The sequence below is a fragment of the Mastomys coucha genome, unplaced genomic scaffold (assembly GCF_008632895.1).
Source record: "Mastomys coucha isolate ucsf_1 unplaced genomic scaffold, UCSF_Mcou_1 pScaffold6, whole genome shotgun sequence".
NCBI classification, from domain to species: Eukaryota; Metazoa; Chordata; class Mammalia; order Rodentia; family Muridae; genus Mastomys; species Mastomys coucha.
In genome coordinates, this window is record NW_022196912.1 from 5894126 (window position 1) to 5913946 (window position 19821).

Sequence of the window (19821 nt, forward strand, 5' to 3'; positions counted from 1 at the left end):
ACACACACACACCCCTACCCCTTTTGGCTAGCAGGCAGCATCTGATTACCCCTGAGATGCAGATCTATGAAAAGGTGCAGTTTCTCCCATCTCCGGGCAGCCCACAGAACTGCGCACTTCAGCCCCACACGGCACAGGCGCGCTCGCCCACCACAGACACTTTTAGAAATGCTGCTCACTGGCCCACTCTGCCTTTCTTTCCAAGCAGCCCCCAGAGCTCGGCTGCCCCCTCCCAGAGCTGGTGCCCATTCGGAAGTCACAGAAGGAGGGTAACACAGATGGGGCGCGAGGGAGGCCAGCAGAGTCTGGCTTGTGACTCTGCCAAGAGCTTTTCCTAACACAGGCTGAACGCTGAGGTTACACCAGTTCATGTCTGGGGTGGGGAAGGTAACAGACATTTCCAATAGAAACTACCAGAAAGGGATGGACAGAGCTGACCCTGACATCCCTTCTGCCTGTCAGGAAGGCCTTGACTGAAGTACAGAGCAGCAGGGGTTCTTAGCAGAATGCTACCTGACATTCACTGTGTAATGCAAGCAGTTTGCCTCATCCCAAAACATTGCAGAGAGCTTTGGAGCACTTTCATCTAAGGGATAGGGAGCTGGGATAATCTGAGAAAGAAAACCAGGGGAACCAAACTCCCATACTACAGCTAGAGACAGGTAGACTCTCAAGGGTGCCGTCCTTAGAGACAGAGTAACACGGGAAAGGGCATCTTTGAGCCAGGGCCTCACAGGGCCTCACAGCTGGCCAGTGGTCAGGGATTTGGCTGACTCCCTATCAGCTCTCCTTATCTACTCTCCTGCTGAGCTGCCTCTGGGGCCTTTGAACAGGCTGTATTCATAGCTGACTGTATACTGTGCAACCAGTGTCTCGTCCACCCATAAGGAAAGTGAACCAGGGATGCGGCAAACTAAAGCCATTAAAACCCTCAAGAGGTCCAGGGCAGGGAAAGCACAGGCACCATTTCTGGTGTCACAGGTACAGTGTGGGCTGGGTCAGCACCACAGTGGTCAGGAAGGTTTTCCTAGAGGAGTCCACATTTAAGCAGGCAGAGAGAAGAAAGGCCAGGCTGCAGCGGGCTCTACTGTGGCAGGACCCCTGGGGTATGCTAGAGAGACAGTGTTTGGAGCAGGGTGGATGCCCACACCACATACACGCCAGCACCTGTGGTGGTGGTTCTCTGGACAGGAGCTCTGACGATCCAGGTCGGACTCCCGGTGCCTAGATCTTTCTCACTCTGCAACCCTAGCCAGGCTGGGCCAGTTTGGTCCTGTCATGGCTCATTAAGCTGTTTACAACTTGCTGCCTCATCCTTCAAGTCCCCAGGAGACTGTCCCTGGTCCCTGCCTTGGGTACTCCTCAGTGTGTTCACATCAACAGATTTCAATTAGAGGGAGTGCTAGGGACTCTGGGGCTTGTGAGGCTTTGGGGCTTTCTAAGGCTCTAAGCCTGGTTGAGAAGCCACTCAAAAAGGAGCATTCCTTGAGAAGTGGGCTACCCTGCTCTCTGCTGGGGCTCTTTATCACTTGGCAGGAAGCCAGGTGGCACAGCCCAGAGTCAGAGTGGCAGATCTCCTGAGGGCTCTGGCCATGCTGTGAATAACCCCTTACACACAAGTCCAGCTTCCTTTGGCAAGGCCTCAGACGTGACAACAGCCACATGGGTTCTGGGGGCTTCAGTGTACCATGTATGAGAGCCTCAGTGCCCATGGGCAGGTGCCCCAGTTACTGCCTGCTGCTTTACCAAACATGGTGCTCTTAGCCAGCCAGCCAGCCAGTTGCAACTGTGGCAGGAGCCTGGTGGCATGGTGCCCACCACTGCCTGGATCCTCTTCCTACAAGCCTGGCTGCCAGGCCCACTAATGCCCACAGGACTCATGTGCTCCCCGGCTAGGGCTGGATTAGTGCTCATCACTAGAGCTTAGGCTTATCTAAGATAAGGGGTACCCTTAAGGGGGCAGCTAGCTCACCTCCATTCTTCCACCCTCCCCCAGCTCCTCCCCCTCTTCGCTCGTCTGTCCTCCTTGTCTGCCTCCTTGCCTGCCTCATGATCTCTCCATCCTGTTTCTGTTTTCCTTCCTCTCAGCTCCAAGGTTCTCTTTCTGCTCTGCTCCCTTCCCTCTGTGTGTTCTCTCCACAGGGTACAAATGGAAAACATCTGCTCCTGGGAGCTTTGCAAGAGTCCCTTTTGTTCTTCTCAGAGACATCCTGGTCTAACCCTACACCCAGAGCTGGTTCCAGTGCCCTGCCATTCCTGCCAAAACCAGGGCTCTAGGTCCCAGGCTGGTGGGTTAACTCTCCAAGGCCCATCTCCACACTCTTGTGCAACAGTGAGGGTCCTATCCTCATGCTGGCCAGATGCCAAGGAGAAGGCTCACCCAGGAGTTAGGGCCTTCCCAGCTGAGACTCTGCTAAGACCTCAGAAAAGGGAGGGTGCTGTGTTGGGGCCTGGGGACAGGAGAGAGCACAGCATATGGGCCACAATCCCTCTGAGGGTTGACTGATCCCTTCCACAGGGTCCTGAATCAGATGTCCTGATATCAGATGTTTGCATTACAAATCACAACAGTAGCACGATTACAGTTATGAAGTAGGAATGAAGTAACTTTATGGCTGGGGGTCACCACAACATGAGGAATTATATCAAAAGGTCACAGGATTAAAGTTTGAGAACCACTGATCTAAAAGGAATCTCGCCTGCCTGGCCTTGGCCGCATAGTCAGGACAGTTTTCCATCTCAAAGGAGGTCAGCATGGCTCCCCCAAAAGCGGGCACTGAGGAGGTAGGGATGCTCAGAATAAAGGTAGAGAAGGAAATGTGTGAGTAGGGTAGAGAAAGGTCAGAAGCCACAGAGAGACTCCAAAGAAGAGCACACCCTGCCAGCACTGAGTCCCAGAGAGCATGGCGGGAGGTGGGGCTGTCTGGGTCCAGGACCCCACTAGTCCAGACTGTAGAGGGAAGGGGAGAGAAAACTGCCAGAGGAAGTGAAGAGCTCTTCCAAGGCACTGAAGCCAGGAGCAGCAAGCAGGGTAGGGTTCTACCAAGGAGGCAGGGAAGACATCAAAGAAAGAGGGCGAAGATGGCTAAAGGGAGGTGAAGATCACAGGAGCAGGTGGCTCTTGTGGCCCCTTTCTACCCTGTGCTCTAAGCCTAGCCCGCCCTAAAAGGCAGGGTGCCTCTAAGAGTCAATCTAGACACACACCCAGGTGGCCTTCCCTTTCAGGATGAGGCAGGCCCCTAAGGCACTCACTCAGGTGGCATGACTGAGTTGGGACTGGAGAGCAGGACAGCCTCAGACACAGAGAGAGCCTAGAGCTGCCCAGGAGACCTTGGATCTGCAGGGCAGGGAAGTCTCTGTGTCCATAGCCATCTCTCTGGTACACAGAGATGCTACCAAGTCGTGAGAAGAAGGTGTGTAGGGGTGTGTGTGTGTGCGCGTGCGTGCGTGCATGCATGTGTGTGTGTGTGTGTGTGTGTCTCCTGGAATGACCCTCGTCACACTGAAGATTCTGGAACACCCATGGGTCTGAGGCAGGATTCCCATTCTCACAGACTTACCCAGGAAACAAGATCAGTACCAATGGCCTCAGTACAAATTCTCCCTGTGGCCAGGAGACTTAAGGGAGAGTAAAGAGAGGAAGTCTGGAGAGAAGGACATGGCTTTCCCAGCCAGAGCTGTCTCACAGTGGAACTTATTGACTAGATTGGGCTGCAATTTATCCCTGGCCAAACTTAAGTGGCTAGTTCCCCCAGAAACAATGCAGGGTCCTCTCCTTCCCTGCATTCACAGCATCTTTCAGGATCATCAGCATTATTAGTGGGTGTCTACTGGGGGGATGGTAACCACTATATGCTTAGCCGTGGTGGCCTGGTCCTGGCAGCTTCTCCTCCAACAAGTCCTCGGGAGATGCCAGTTACGATGGCAGCCAGGGGGGAGAGGATACACACGGGTCCCACATACTCACAAGGAGAGACCTAGGACACATCCTCCTCCCTTCTTGACCATGGAAGGTATCTATTCCCCGCTTCTTCTAGAAGGACAGATCTCATGGTCAGTAAGGCTTACAGACACTAGGATAATGCCAGAGCCCAGCTGCAGTTAGGGGCAGTCAAATAACAAAGCCCTGGCGATGAATCACGAGGAGAGGTGACATGTGCAGACTCTAGTCCTTCCAGGAAGAGGGAGGGTGCTTTCCCTTCCATGTTTGTCTCGTGCCTCAGAATGTGAGTGTTGCAAGGGGAGCCACTGGGAGCCACATAGACGAGAGCAATGCCCTAGAGAGGGCAGAGCATCTCCAGGGGCTGTTGTTTCTGTATTCTTGGAATAGGCCTCCCCCTTGTATAAGACTGTAATCACATATCCAAGTACAAATTCAAGACACAGCAGTAAAACAAGAGGCCTCTGGGTCATGGCACAGCCCTTGAATCGGGTGCCGACCCCAGCATGGGTATAGTTTTCTGCCCCAGGCTGTTATGTCTCTCAGAAAGCTTGTGTGGCTTCACAGCTCTCTGAGGGAGCAGAGGCACCTCTGCTTAAGCCTGTTGTCCTCCGACATTCCCTTTCTTACTGGGCGGCTCTTCCCAGCTCCTCACACAGCCCAAGAAACCCTTACGTGTTAAGCAGGGCAGTATTTACATTATCACAATGCTGTCATCTCTAGGCTTTCTGTGAATCCTGATCCATTTTTCCCCCTCCACATTCAGAATCCAGGGCAAGAAAAGTGGGTACAGGGTGCATACTCATGTGTCCATGTGTGGAAGCATGTCAGGGTAACCTTGGGGTCTCATCAGTGAGCATCCAAACTCAGACTTGCAAAGCCTACCTATCCAGGAAAGTGATTATCTGCTCTCTATTGCTTTCTATCCTCTACCTGATTCTGGGGGATTACAGCCCATCCCTGTGAGAACAGGCATGAATGTGAGACTAAGCCAGAGGAAACGGTGCTCCAGGCCCAGTCTTGGCATTTTGGGCCAAGGCAGGGCGGCCTGTAGAGATCAGGTCTCTCATCTTCCTTTCTTCCTCGCCAAAGACATTCTATTTGATTGTTATTCTTGATTTTCCTTTCCCTGGAGTCTACCCCACTACTGTCAGTTGCTAAACACTTTCTAGCGAGTCACTCGTTGGCGTTTCTGTGCCAAGCACACAGCCTGTGGGTGCCTCACAGCCTCTGGTCCACCATAACCCCAAAGATGGCTCCCGAAGCCATGGACTATCTGTGGAGTACCCACTATGTGCCGCACCAATTGCTTTCTCATGAGTCATCTCAGACCGGGGCTAGCTGGTTGTCAGAGGGCATGGGGTTCCAATCTGGGTGACCCCTCCAGCCAGTCACTTGCTTGTGGGAACAGTGCTGGCTGCTGACCAAAAGGTACAGCACCTGGACACCTGTCTCCATGTCATTAGCCCTCGGGACTACTTTATCTTCTCCTGACCAAGCATTCTCCCCACTGGGCAAAGAAGGAGACCCATAGCCACGCAGATAATACAAGCAGAAACATCAGAGACAGGGAGGTGGGTGGTTTTGTTCTTCTAAAACATGCCTCTACACTCTGAAGATCCAGGACAAGATCCCAGTGTCTAGGTTCTGAATGAAAACCTTCTTTGAGGCTAGGACGAGATTAAAGAGGGGAGGGAGGAAAGAGAGTGAGCTGGAAAATACTAAGGACTATAGAACTCAAGAGGGCAAGCATGCGTAAGCTTCATCAGAAATCTCCATCTCCCTCATCCTCAAGGACAGAGCAGGGATCTGAGCATCGGGTGGCTTCAGCCACACAGATGAGCATCCACGGGCTTAACTCCCGGCTGGATCAGGGGGCACTCACCAGCCTGGAGCCAGATCTGCTCCAGTGTGGTCCACAGCTGCATGGGACCCTGCTTTAGCACTGAGGTTGTTACAGTTAGTTCCGACATGGCTTCCTCCAGCCTCGAGGCTGCAATAGATGACGCCCGCCGAGAGCCTGCAGAACAAGAGGGCACAGGACTGAGCAGGAGTCAGGATGTCACATGCTGTTGGCCTAGGAGCAGTCAGTGTCAGCCGGCATCCAGACAGGGCAGAGAGAAAAAAAAGCAACAAAACAAAACGAACAAACAAAAAACAGCTCACAGACCTACCAGGGAGGGCCTTCTGCCTGGTCCTCTCTCCAGCTGGGCAGCTGAGCTTTTAAAGGGGTGATTTAGTAAAATTCCCACTGAGATTTATCCCCAGGGAAAAACCATAATGTCAGCAAAGATGTTTATTTGACTCCACCTTTATTTTTTACTACAGAAAACAGAAAGTTGCCTAACTGTTCACAATAGGGGCTGATTAAAAATAAGTGGAACTGTAGTCACACAAGGCTCTGAAGACACTGCAGCCACACACTTATGTGGCACCGATGTGTGCAGGTACGCACACTGTGCAGAATGCACAGCTCAAACAGAATACAACCACATTCATTACTGACAATGGTGTGCATGGAAAGAATTCTGAAGTGCCCCTCCTTGGGTGGGAAATTGAGGGATGATTTTTTTTCCCCTTTTGTGATTTCTACTTTTCCGTTTCCATAGTACACACTGTTTCATGTATTGCTAAGATCCCACTCGTTTGAAGCTGGGAAGAAAAAGATCATTGAGCACTAGCTTCCTGCTAACCTAGGCCTTCAGAGGACCTCTCCTGCTGTAGTTGAGGTGGTATAAACCCTCCTCTGGATACGTGAGCTATTGACATTTAACATTCCCATGCAGAGCTGGAGAGATGGCTCAGTGGGTTAAGAGCACTGACTGCTCTTCCAGAGGTCCTGAGTTCAATTCCCAGCAACCACATGGTGGCTCACAACCATCTGTAATGTGATCCAATGCCCTCTTCTGGTGTGTCTGAAGAGAGTAACATTGACAATGTACCCACATACATGAAATAGATAAATCTTAAAAAAAAATTCCCATGCAGGTGAAACATGAGCACTTTCTCTTTCTCGGAGGCAATGAAGGCACAGATAAACTCAGGAGGCCTTGGGACAAAGCACAGATGACTTTATGAGACAAGAACATGTGAAGCTCTAGTAACTGGATACAACTCCTGTCTCTTTAATTACAAGGGAACCCGCGCCCTTCCATGGGCTCAGTGGTTCACCAGGGCTGAGCACCTTTGGTATGTGTCTCCGGAGTCAAGTGCTGGTGAAATCCACTCCATCCCTCCAACAACGAAGTGCAGCTTGCCTCAAGTAAAAGAACAGTGTTACCAAGTCTGACTCCACCTCCAAAGACTAATTTCTTTGTGTCTTTGAGGAATTCGTTCTGCTTGAAGCAGGTCCTGGCCTTAAAGGTGTACATACATTTGTAATTCTCTTTCTCTCTCTCTCTCTCCTCTCTCTCTCTCTCTCTCTCTCTCTCTCTCGCTCTCTCTCTCTCTCTCTCTCTCTCGCTCTCTCTCTCTCTCTCTCTCTCTCTCTCTCTCTCTCTCTCTCTCTGTGTGGAGCGGTGGAGCTGGAGAGACATTCGCCATGGCAAGATGGCGCCTACTTCCGCTGTCAACTCCTAGTAAACAACTGTTTGTGCGTGTGCGTAGAGTGAAAAGACGCTGAGTCACGGCCCATTCTGGGGCGTCACGTAGGGTAATGAGCGAACAGCCAATCATGGGCAGACACGCCGCACTGTGGTGTATATAAGCAGTGCGGATTATTGGCTCGACCCTTTTTTCCCTACTGAGGAGGCAATAAACGTTGCTGCAGAAGGAACCTAGTGTCCGCGTGTCTTCTTGCTGGCGAGACGACTGCGCGGGCTACACTCTTTTTTTTTTTTTTCAAGACAGGGTTTCTCCGTATAGCCCTGGCTGTCCTGGAACTCACTCTGTAGACCAGGCTGGCCTCGAACTCAGAGATCTACCTGCCTTTGCCTCCCAAGTGCTGGGATTAAAGGCGTGTGCCACCACCGTACGACTCATTTGTAATTCTTGAACCCATTTGAATTTCACCAGCCCTGGGCTTCCGTCTGAGTCTTTTCAGTCAACCTAGCTTTAAACTGAAATGAGCTCTTCCCATTCCTTTATGTTTGACGTCCAAGCTGGACACTGGGCAGACTCTGGCCTCAGGCTTTGGTCTAAGGGGCAGCAGACTCTGCCCCCACACCATTCTCCTCCCTCTTCATTATGCCTAGGAGGGAGGGACCTTCTCCATCTGTGGCCAACTGCCAGCCCCACCCAGAGCCAAGACCAACCCTGATCTTACCAGAGTCTGCGTCGTGGGCATCTGGCAGAGTCAGGTGAATACCATTCTGTTTCTTCACTGTGAAGCCTTCAAAGCTGCCATCCTTCTCCAGGCCCCTGGAAGGCAAAGGAGGGCAGGGCTCCATGATGCAGAGGATGGGTGTCCCCAGAGCCAGCTGGGAGCCAAGCTAGAATAGCAGGGAAGGACAGAAACAACCAGGACAGACAGACCAGCATGTACCACCCAGGCTGACATAGAAACTCCCTCCCCATAGTGTTGATGCCCTCCTTGAGGGTGAGACCTCTACTTCCAGGCACAGGCACTGTTAGATGGCTTCTGTGGACAGCCTGGGCGAAGGTTCCGTTGCCACCCTCTGCAAAAGAATCCTCAGACTGCCAGGTGGCCCCAAAGGAGTTTGAATTAGAAAGGATGCCCTGACAGATGGATGCCCTGACAGATGGCAATCCTGGTGATGTCCTATTGTTCCTCATCCACTTCCCTAAGTCCCTGTGCCTCCTACTTAAGAGCTTCCTCTTTTCTCAGAGTAGGAGGTGTGGGGGTGGGGAGGGGCAGGAAGAAAACCCTTGCTCAGAAAGGCAGTAGCTGTTACTCTTTTGGCTGGCCCCTCCCACTGCCAAGGAAGCCCGTGGCACTTGGCATGGGCTCGGAAAACTCAGGAGAGCCAGAAGGTATCTGCTCTTTGGAGGTATACCAAGATGCAGGCTCCACAGATGTTCCCACAGCCCAGGGTATCTTTGGTGTCCTAACTCACATTGGCCCTGACTTGGTTTGTCAGCATGACATCCAGCTCACAAGGCTATTGACTGGCACCTGCGCAGGGGCCCACTTCAGGCTCACTTCCATCCAGGCACCCAACAGACTTTTTCTCTCTTCTTCTCTTCCCATGAGAGAGCCTCTGCTAAACACAGAAACAGCCCATCTTGGGGGACTGTGATGCATGGTTTAAGGTTAACGTGCCCCATGTCAACCCCAGCTAAGCGAAGCAAGTCATCAAGACTCATGAGCAGGGCTGAGGGGCTCCTAGGTAGAGGGAGCTTCATGAAGGAGGGACTGGGGCTGATGAGGACATCAGTGTGGTTTGAACAGAACCCAAAGGTGTTGGGTGGGGTGGTAGACCAGACCCTCAGACTGTAGATTTCTGTCTTAGTTTATGACTGCCCAACATTAGATTTTTACCAGCACTGGGTTCTGGTTTCCGGCTCTAGGTTTCAAAGAAAACCCTTTCTGCCTCCGGAGGAGCCGGGAAGAACTCGAGCCAGGTTTTTGGGTCAAGTTGCAACATGGCTTAGTCCTGCTGAATGTGGGGTGAGAGAGTTGTGGAAGTTTCCTCAAGAGGTACTGTACATTATGAGCCCAGGCAGCCTCTGGGGACATCAGCTCAATTGTCCCTGCCCCTATGAGAACACCTGGCAGCTCCACAGCTGCTCTGAGTCAAAGCTACCCCTCTTTGGAGCCTTGTCTAGACTGGCCACTTGGATGTGCAGCCTACCTGACAGGCAGATAAGAAGCAGTAGGCTCCAGGGCAACTCCTGTGCAGACTGAGCCAGTCTGCGTACCTGTTCCAGCTGTGGCAGCCAGAGGGCTGGAAAGCAAAGCGCATTCGAATGCAAATACCCCAAGGATGATCCTTGGCCTTCCAGTGCCCACCACCAGGGAGTATGAAAAATCTATCGTGCATAGCTTTCTGAAGTGTCTACCTGTGAGTTCTGCCCTGCTCTGGAATCTCTCGGGTCAAGTGGCCTGCAAAGGGGGGGGGGGGCCGACTCTGACAGGGTTTTCCACTCCATCCTACTTTCCCGGGCCTCCTCTGATTTCACTAGGAGAGAGGGCTCTCAAAGGCAGCAGTTCTCAACTTGTGGGTCATGATCCCTTTGAAGGGCTTGAAGGACCCTTTCTCAGGGGTTCCCTAAGACCACTGAAAAACAGATGTTTACATTACAATTCAAAAAAGTAGCAAATTACAGTTATAAAGTAGCGACGAAAATAATTTTATGGTTGGGGAGTCAACCACAACATGAGGAACTAAATTAAAGGGGTGCAGCATTAGGAAGGCTGAGAGCAGCTGCTCTAAGGACTACGGAGGCCTTCAAGGTTCCCAGAGTTCCTGTACACATGCATCATGGTCTGGGACTCAGGAGGCTTGGGTTCAAGTCCCAGTACTGTTACATAACAGGCAAGTGACTGGCACATTAGACAGGGCTGAGTCAGTCTCTGATGACGAAGAGGTACGTGGCTGGTGTCAGACCAGACGGAAGCAAGAAGTGCAGGACCTCTCTCAGATCCCGGGTCATGTGCGGGTTCTAGAGGACAGCTAGGGATTCAAACTCAGCTGAGGACAAGAAGCCCTGAGCACTGAGTTCCACATCTGTTCAAACCACCAACCACATCTTGTGGGGACTGTGGCCTTTTAGGCAACCACCGCCTGCCCACTCTGCCCGTTCTCCTGAGCGGCCCAAGGGGCGATGGCAGCCACTTACCCCAGCTGAGAGAAACTGTAGAGGGTCTGCCACAGCTGCAGCATTTGTCTGCAAGTCACGAGGGCTTCCTCCGGGCCTTTCAGCACCTGCTCCAGCTTCACCTTGGTGAACATCAAGCTGTGGAAAGGAGAGCGAGAGTCAGCAGGCCCTGGCAAGGCTTTCCTCCAAGGGTGGCCTTGGGGAGGATTCTACATCACCTGCTCACCTCTGCCACACCCATCAGATGCTAGCTTTTTCTCCATGCCTCAGTTTCTCCTCTTCTTCATAGCCAAACAATGAGATACCTTTTAGTGTTAGCATGTGTGTGTGTGTGTGTGTGTCCCTGCCTCACTCACCTGCCTTGATCATACAGTATCTCCTCGCCCACCTCTTACAGTAGTCAACCGTGACTCAGCTCTTCCTGGTGTATTCTGCACCTTTGCAAGCTAAGCTAAGCAACACCTGGAGTCCTACTAACACATGGCCAGGATTTATACTTCTGTGCCCCACATAGGGGCATAAAATCGAACCTCAGCAAGAGCCACAATTGGAAAGTAGCCACTTATTGTGTCTCATGGGTGTTTTATCTTGCCTGTATGTCTGGGCCATGTTTCTGCAGTCAGAAGACAGCTTTCAGTCAATACCCTGAACACATACATTAGTGGAGGCCAAAGCACTAAAACCAGACCATTAGCACTCTTGTTCACTGAAGGACTAGGGAGGACCAGGAAGCCTTGCAGTGTCAAGTGCTAGCGTTTTCTTGTTAGGGAGTCTACCCGTGCTGGAAGAGTGGGCCAGGCAGCATGGAAGTGTCACGGTGTACCAATGTTTTGAGATCAACACACTGGCAAGCTACCTAGACAGCCTTTGCTGAAGCCTCTATGACCCACACAAGGCTGTGGCCTAGTTCTCAGAGTGGTCAGGGGGCACCACTGCTGAGAGAATCAGGGGGGACCATTGGGCCATAAAGTTGACAACAAGCATGGCTCATGTGGCCACATAGGCCTGCTCCAGGGAGGCTGAAGTGGGCTGTGAGCCCCATCTGAGGTGCCCAGGCTACAGTCTGACCCAAGGAGGCTCAGCCTTACTTTTCTCTGGACTGAGACCTGGGCCTCCATTGTTTATCCCCTGGGCCCCTGGGCCACTTCTACTGCCACCTTCCTTCCTCCTCCTCCTCTTCTTCTTCTTTTTCCTCCTCCTCCTCTTTTTTTTTTTTTTTTGAGATAGGGTTTCTCTGTATAGCCCTGGCTATCCTGGAACTCACTCTGTAGACCAGGCTGGCCTCGAACTCAGAGATCCACCTGCCTCTGCCTCCCAAGTGCTAGGATTAAAGGCGTGCACCACCACTGCCTGGCTTCCCCTGGGCCTTTTAACAACTCTGTTTAGACTATGACTTGGTAGATAATGATGAAGAAGGGGGAATTCACCCTAGTGTGCTATTCAGAAGAGAGTCTGGGCTCTGGGCACACAGTGTTTCCACTCTTCCTCAGAAATGCCTTTCGTGTGGCTGCTTTAGCACCTGCCCTTCCCTACCGTGCTTCCCCTCTCCATCTGCCCAGCAGCCTGGACTTACTTCTTTCTGATAGGCTCTCATGCAGCCTAGGACAGCCTAGAACTCACTCTATGGCTGGGAATGCCCCTGAGTTTCGAGCCCTTCTGCCTCCCCACCCACCACGCGCTCTGACTACAGTGTGTGTAATGCCCTTATAAACGAAAACTTCCAAAGAGGTTGCATCAGGCTCCGAGAACAGACCTGGAAAGAACCTGTCAGCAGTGACAAGACTAGCTGATTAGAATCTTAGTACTGCGGAGAGACTGGAATGGTGCAGGCCCAGAGGCTCATTACCTGATCTTACAATAAGCTCCAGCCCTCCAGAGCAGCCACTCCTTGCCCACATCTCTGTTGGACTTAGCACCTTGTGACAGTAAATAAAGAACTCTTAAAGAACCTACTGACTAGCAGGCAACCAGCTCCTACCAATCTGAAAGCTAAGAATGTCACCAGACAACACCAGAGGACAATAGAATAGCTCCCCCTATCTCAGGAAACTGTCTCCATGATGTACCCACTGGTGAATTTTAAACATTTTTCAGACTTATGACTTTCTCTGTTCTGTAAAACTATGAAATCTTAAAAAAAAAAAAAGTGGTTCCATGTGGGAACATGGAATTTGGGGTAATCTAAATCTGTGGGGTTACCACGGGGTAACCGTGATCACTTAGAATGGCTCCAGGATAAGCCGTCTCTTATTCCCTGTAAAGTGAGAGCTGTGAATTTTATGTCGACACCCTGTTTTGTATTAGGGTCTGGACCCTGGGCCTCACATGCTCCAGAAGCATTTCTACCAACTTTATGGGTTTTGTTTAGTCTGGCTTTTGAGACAGGCTCTTGACATGGCTTCCCAGCACACCTGGGACTCCCGATGCAGCCTAGGCTTGAGGTCTTGCATGAGCATCTTCCCTCTGGGATCCCAGGCATATACCACCATATCCAGCTCAAGCTGGACTTTAAATCCCACATTGTCCGGCCCTTCTGCAACCTTTCTTGAACATCATGCTCATGACCCATCTTCTTCCTGTCAGCTCCTGAGGGTAAAACCTGGCAGAACAGGGCTCGGCCAGAAGGGAGGAGCCGCAGGGGACAATGGGTGCTGCCTGCCACTCCTTCCCGGGATCCCTGTAGAGTCCAATATGCCAATGTTAGGAGATGCCTCTGCCTTTGGGAATATGAAGTAGGAGATACAATTTCTGCCTTAAGGTAACAATTAGAGTTCTATAAATGTCAGCTTGCCCAGAGAATCACGTGCTGTGTTTCTGGATCTGACTCCAGAGGAAGAGGAGGAGCAGTGTCTTGCTGGAGCTGGTGTCTGGATGAGGTGGGAGGAGGAGTGTGGGAGAGGGAAGGAACTCAGGCTGGGCAGGAAGACAACTTAGAGCCAAGGGTTAGGAAGGCTCAGCCTAAGCCCACCTTCCCCTAGGTAGCCAGAGTATCAGAGTTCCCAGAGCAACCCAGCCCCCAGCCTTTGGGACTCTCCACGGACAGCCTTCTTGGCTACAGACCCCTCTCTGTTGCTGCCACTGAGTCACACCTAAGTCCCCCACATCAGAATTAGGATGAGTTCATGGAAGACTGGCCAGAGGTACCACGTGCTTGGGACAGGAAGGGTGAGTTGGGTAAACAGCCTCCATCAGCACAGGCTGTATCTTCCCTCCCAGTGGCTGACATTCCACTAGCTTGAGTGACCTGGAGTGGAATTTCTCAACCCAACCATATCTTCTCTAAGTTGGGCAAGAGCCCCAATGATCACTCCTGAGTGTGAGCCTCAGGCTGAGGGTCCTGAGGTGTGACCTTCCCCCAGCCTTGAGCAGGCTAAACAAACCCCTTTGGTTTTACAACTTAGGAGGCTAGGAGGCTAGGAGTTGCCTAGCCTGGCTGCATTTGCAGTTTCCTAAAGGAGCTTTGAGGAGTTGACCGCCAGCTGAGCTTGCTTTGCAACTCAATCCAGCTGAAACAGAGGATGGGTCTGTGGGCTCTCCCTATATAAACACAGTGATGAAAATTAAACCTTGAGCCTTGGTCATCTTTGAGCCTTGGTTTCATATCTGTCTCTCTGTCTCTGTCTGTCTCTGTGTCTCTGTCTCTGTCTCTCTCTCTCTCCACCCCTTTTCATTTCCAGCCCCTCTTTCAGGTACCCAGTTAGTCCATGGCTGCTGGACAGCTACACGGAGGCTCCAAATTAGCTCCTGAGGAGACTTCCTTGGCTGGAAATTGAGCACCGTCAGGGGAACAGCAGTGCTTGACCTGCTTAGTGTTCACACCATCAGTAACAGGCCTCAGTGTGGTCCTCAAGGTCTTCCAGTTTGGGCTCCACCTCCCATTCCTGCCTTCCCCCACCCCCCGACCCTGGGCTGATTACTTGGTGGCAGCAGCTCCTTGACACTTTTCCATGCTTTGTTTCATGAAGTGGCTTCTTCTAGGGCTCAACCTTCCCCCTTGTCACATCTAGCCAACTCTTGCACAGATGTCACCCTCCAGCTTTTTCTGTTATCTCCATGTGGCTGTATATTCCCTTCCCAATATAAGTCTTGACAACATCCGGAAGTACACACTGCTGGCTTGTCTCAAACTCAGTGTTAGACATGATGGCGGTGACAGGGATCTACTGACTCCGGTCTTTAAACAAGATCTACTTCTCACTAAGGCATTCCTTATCTAGCCCAGACCGCACAGGCTCATTCCTGTTCAGCTATTCAGACAGAGCCCTTGGCGTGCCATTGTGACTGGCTTGAGTTATGGTTAGTTACAGCCTCATCAGAACCCTGTGCATCTAGGGGTGCTTCTGGGGGGTGGGGGAAGGGAAGGCAGATTGAGCAAGCCTGGTTCTTCTACCTTCAGACCCATCATACATCAAAAGGATGAGTCTAAAATGTCTTTAAGTGAATTATAAAACTTCCAAGGCTAGGGTCCTCCTTCAAGAAACCCCTAGGTGACTGTGCATTCAGCTGGCACTTAATTACGTGCCATGCCTTCCTTGCTTAAAAGTTTAATAATGGAGATAAGTTTATATGAAGTATTTCTAGTCAGATACTCCAGGAAGAAGTCTGTGGCCAGGCCTGGTGTAAGTGGGAAATTCACCATTTATCTTTGTGTCTTACAGTTTATGCCCACCTGGCCAATGAGCTTCACCGGCTCTCACCCCTCAGCAGCAGTGCCTCACTCGCTTCCCCAGTTCCTGGGTTGGTACTTAGCATACATGCTTAGTGCAGAAGTCTGGTCACGCGACTCCGTATAGCTGCAGTATGGGAGGGACTCACAACATCAGGCAGGCAACACACCGGCCAATTCCATTCCAAACTGCTCACAAGCAAGGTCTTACCTCACATGAAAGGCTCTGTGGAGGAGCCATGTGCTCTAGGTGTACTATGTGTGTTCTAGGGTGGTGTGCAGGTGTCTGAGTCTTTCTGACTAGGAGATTAGGGGTTCTTCATCTCTGGGGTCCAAGGCAGGAAGTATAACTGAATCTCCTAGGCCCTGAAGAAAGCTATTCCGGAGACGGATGTCCAACTTTAATCATTATTGGCCTTAAACTGCACCATGAATACTGGCCTGGGAGACAGAAACTTGAAGCAAAGTCTCACCTCTGCTGAGCGTGTCACAGGTTCCATACCTGTAAAACAGGAGGGAAATCACCTACTCACATACTCTCCCCATAAGGCCAAAACCCTGATCAGCTCTGAAGCTACCACTGTGCTGAACATCAGGCAGGCTTTGTGCTTTGAAGTTCAGACCTTTCAGACCCAGAGGAACGTGTTTCTAGGCCAGTGCCTCTGAAGGCTCTGGACAGTGCCCGAGCTTGCTGGCCTGCCCAGGAGTCTGTAGCCCATGTGCCAAGTGGGGAAGCACCCTCCTTGGGTATGATGACCCTCTTGTAAGTGTCTAGCAGGAAGCTAGAGTGCAGACAGAAGACTGGACCCTGGAGCACCTCTTAACTGTTACTTCATGTAACAAGATGAGGGAATTATCCTGGCCCTGGCTCACTTCCTGACACATGAGAGGTGGGGTACTTCATTCTTTCCTGCTCAACAAGTGTTCTCTACAAGAGCCCCAGCCTGTGCAAATGTGCCTATGCAGCTGCAAAGCAGAGCTGGCCATGGAACAACACAGGCTGCCCAGTGGCCGCCAGCAGTTCCCCTGAACTGTTGTCTGTTATTCTCAGACCTGTCTTCCTGCCAGGCCCAGGTTTGCCTAGCCTGGTTAGGCCCTTATCTTCTAGTGGCTTTCCTTCATACTCGACAAACAAGCCTGAGCCAAAGCACAAAAGAAGGCAGTTGAGTCAGAAGGAGTCCTCAAAGCCTCTAGATGTCCCCAGGGGACAGGGCAATTTCAAGGAAGCAAGCCTTCAGGGAAGCTTCCAGAACATTCCATTCTTCTTGGCCCCACTGGTCCCCACTGTGCTCTGGAGGTCCAGGGAGGCTTTTCTTGTTCTCCCTGGCTCCTTGAAGGGTGGCGACAGGTGTTTTGAGTGTGTAGAAGGGGACATTATCTCTTTAAAGGACAGTAATTAGTAATTCTAGCTGATGGCCTGCTGCGCCATTTTAATGAAGAGTTCTATTTTTATAGAAAACATATAATTGAGTGGAAAAGCAGGGTATTCTCTGAGTGAGGGCCACACTTCTGTAAAGTCTAACTCCTCAGGCCAGCGCCTTAGCGCAGTGGAATCCACTGGAAAGGTTCCCTGGCTTCCCCAACTTGGCCTCAGAGAGTTGAGCTGACTTGGATGGCACTGGCATCCCTGTATGGAGCCATGGAGACTGGTGCAAGACACAAACCCAGATCCCCATCCATGTCTCTCAACTGTAAAATGCAAATGGCAACAGTTCCCATCACTTCTGGGACCACTGAGAGGAGAACAGGTCAATGCAGGAATGCAGTGGCCCAGGGGTCCAGGTAGGTCACAGTGTCCAGCTACCAGTTCTAGTCCCTGTGCTGCCCCTCACTAGGTATTTAATCTTGCTTGATAAGTCACTTCACTCTGCCATTAACTTCTTCATATCGCGTTATAAGGTCAAATTATGGTGGGTGTGGTAGTGCGAGCCTAGGCTCCAAGCATTCAGAAGGTAGAGGCAGGACGGTCAGTAGTTTGAGGCCAGCCTAGGCTACATGAGATCTTGTTTTATTAAAAACACCACCAATAAAGTCAAATCCAAGCAGTTAGGCAGGATCAGGACTGTGAGATGCCCAAATCCTCCAGGTTTCCTCCCCTTCTCTTCCTTCTACCCCTGGGTGTACAAGTGTCCAGCCTCACACCCATCCTTACCCTCCACTGGGGCAGCAGCAGGTAGAGCAGAGGCTGCAGTCTCTGCCATAGAGAGACCTTCAAGCTCAAATAATACAAGGGGGAAGGTCAGCATCAAGTCTCCAGTGCAGTGGTTTAGGTATGAAATGTGACAGCTCCAAGAACAGAGGTGTCTCTGGGGACCAGTGAATCTGGGTGCCAGAGGGGCCAGGAGGGTAGCCGGGATGGGGGTGGGCTGAGAAGCAGGGATAAAGGTCTGGAGTAGGTACAGAGGTCCCCACTTCATGACAGAATAACAGGATGGGCACAGGGACGGGGAGGAACTGCCCTCCCTCCACCACGACAGCATCAGTCAGACCCCTGGGTTCCCATTCAGCCTGTATTCATTCACCAGGCTTCTGTAGAGAGGCCCACCCAGACCTCATCTAGGAAGCCAGGGCCATGCCAAGTGATGCAGGGCTCCCTAGATCCTCCAAATTCCACTGCTCTGGGAAAGCCAGGAGGGCAAGGGGCTGATTACTCAAGCCCATGCTCTTTGAGGGTGTGATTTTTACAGGGACTCTAACAGGAATGGCCTCCCTGAGAGGGGAGGGCCACCCCTAGTTTTATTCCTTTCTCTCAGACTAATCTTTAACACTCAAGGGATCCTTTTTAGCAGTTCTTAACCTTAAAGCTAATGATTTTTCCCTGGCATGGAGGATTACTGTGACCCATGTTCCCTAATCCTCGAAGGCTCATAATGATCCTCTGCCTCTTAATAAATTTAACTCATCCGACTTTGAAGCTTTAAAAAGCAACAGCCCGCCAGTCTCCTTCCCGGAGTAGTGGCTCCTGGCCTCCAAAGGCCCTGCTCCACCTGGTGAGGGGCCCCAGCCTACAGAGCTGGAACACGGTGCCCTGAACGTACTATTTTCATCTGTGTGCAGGAGCAACTGTGACGGTCGGCTGACCCCACCCCATCAGCCTCCCAATGTCCTTCTACCACAGGTCACTTAACAACCCCCCAATAACCTCTCCAGACTTAAACACAACTCACACAACAAGGGCCTTGCCATTTCAGGTAGACCATCCAAGAAGCTCTTAGGGAGCACAAGGGTAGGTTCTGGCCTACTATTTCGAGCCTCAGGCTCTGCATCTATGGTTTCTATCCAGTGTGCTAACCCTGATGGCTTCCCACTGAAGAGCCTGATGCAGGCTCTTGGGGGCACAGCAGTTAATAAAAGCACAGGGCTCTGTCTTGGGTCCTCTCAAGCCACACAGAACAAGACCATGGAGGTGTTCACAGGAGAGCCAAGGAGGAGCTGACCTTTGAGAAGGATCTGAGGGTGCCAGTGATTATGCCTGGCTTAGCACTTCCTCGGTCACATGGCCAGAGTCTTGGCTGCTGTCCCCACGCACTGTGGCAGCCAAGCATGTTTAATGAACCCAGCAGAATGATAAACTATGTTTGTGTTAATACCTTTGATCCCAACCCCCTCCTCAAGTGTTGGTATTTTAAGCATCCTTTTGATGTGCCACAAGTCCTTAATAAGTACAATCCAATAAACACACTGGGTTTAAGGCAGAAATGTTAGCAGCAGTCCCAGGACTCTGATCCCTTCTGCTTGGTGGATGGTCCATCCAGAAATATTGTCACATGCAACCTGATAAATAGGTGTGTTGGGGAGGGGGGGGCTGGCTCAGAGAAATGCCCTGGAGGCTCAGTTTCAGCCTTGACTGGATCTAGCTACAGTCTGGCTCCAGCTAATACCTAGTTATATCACCTCAAACATTTTCCAAAACAGCCGTGGTTTCCTGGGGCAGATGGATGCAGCAGTTTGTTTGTTTATCTGGGGCGAGCAGTGGCTTGTGGAGAGGGCCATATTGTTCCTACACTGGCAAGCTCCTCTGGGCCTCTGACACACATTCCCTCAGGACTTCCCAAGTCTCCTAGGACTAGGGGCTGGGCCAGGAGGGGCTCTCAGGAATGTCTATTGTGTCAGATAAGAGAAGGGTAGGTGGCCCTGCCCACTGTGGCGCTAGGAAGAAAACACATTTACTCCCTTGTCACGTGTGGGCCCTGGGTCCTCAGAGTCAGTCTGGCAGGCTGCAGGGCCGGGCAGGGGAAACGGCTGACAGCTTGGTTATTGAAAAGCTCCCATCCTTGGCCTAGGAACGTTGTTTGGTTTCTATGGTGACCTCCACTACAAGGGCCTGAGTAAAGCTGAAGGAATGTGTCACCTAAAACCATCTCCCTACAGTGCTCACGGTGGTCCATCCCTCCCCACCCAATACTCCTGTTCCTCCTGGTTAGGCTTTCCCAGCTGCTTCATCCATGGGAAGGACCAGCAAAGACAACTCTGGGCCTGCTAAAATTCTCACATT

General features: G+C 51.5%; 1 protein-coding gene across 2 annotated transcripts in view; it reads right to left on the minus strand.

The window, feature by feature from the left end:
- Positions 1-19821, minus strand: part of Ttc7a (tetratricopeptide repeat domain 7A) — a 105571-nt gene that overhangs the window by 13939 nt on the left and 71811 nt on the right. The window contains exons 16-19 of one of the 2 annotated variants that reach the window (XM_031357420.1): positions 10682-10798; positions 8205-8299; positions 5826-5960; positions 5512-5610 (exon numbers count right to left, since the gene is read on the minus strand). In XM_031357420.1, the coding sequence (XP_031213280.1) occupies positions 5546-5610; positions 5826-5960; positions 8205-8299; positions 10682-10798 (412 nt within the window). In that variant the 3' untranslated portion in view covers positions 5512-5545. Of the gene's footprint in view, positions 1-5511; positions 5611-5825; positions 5961-8204; positions 8300-10681; positions 10799-19821 lie in introns of those variants that run through there. The other variant, XM_031357419.1, reaches the window with a different exon arrangement.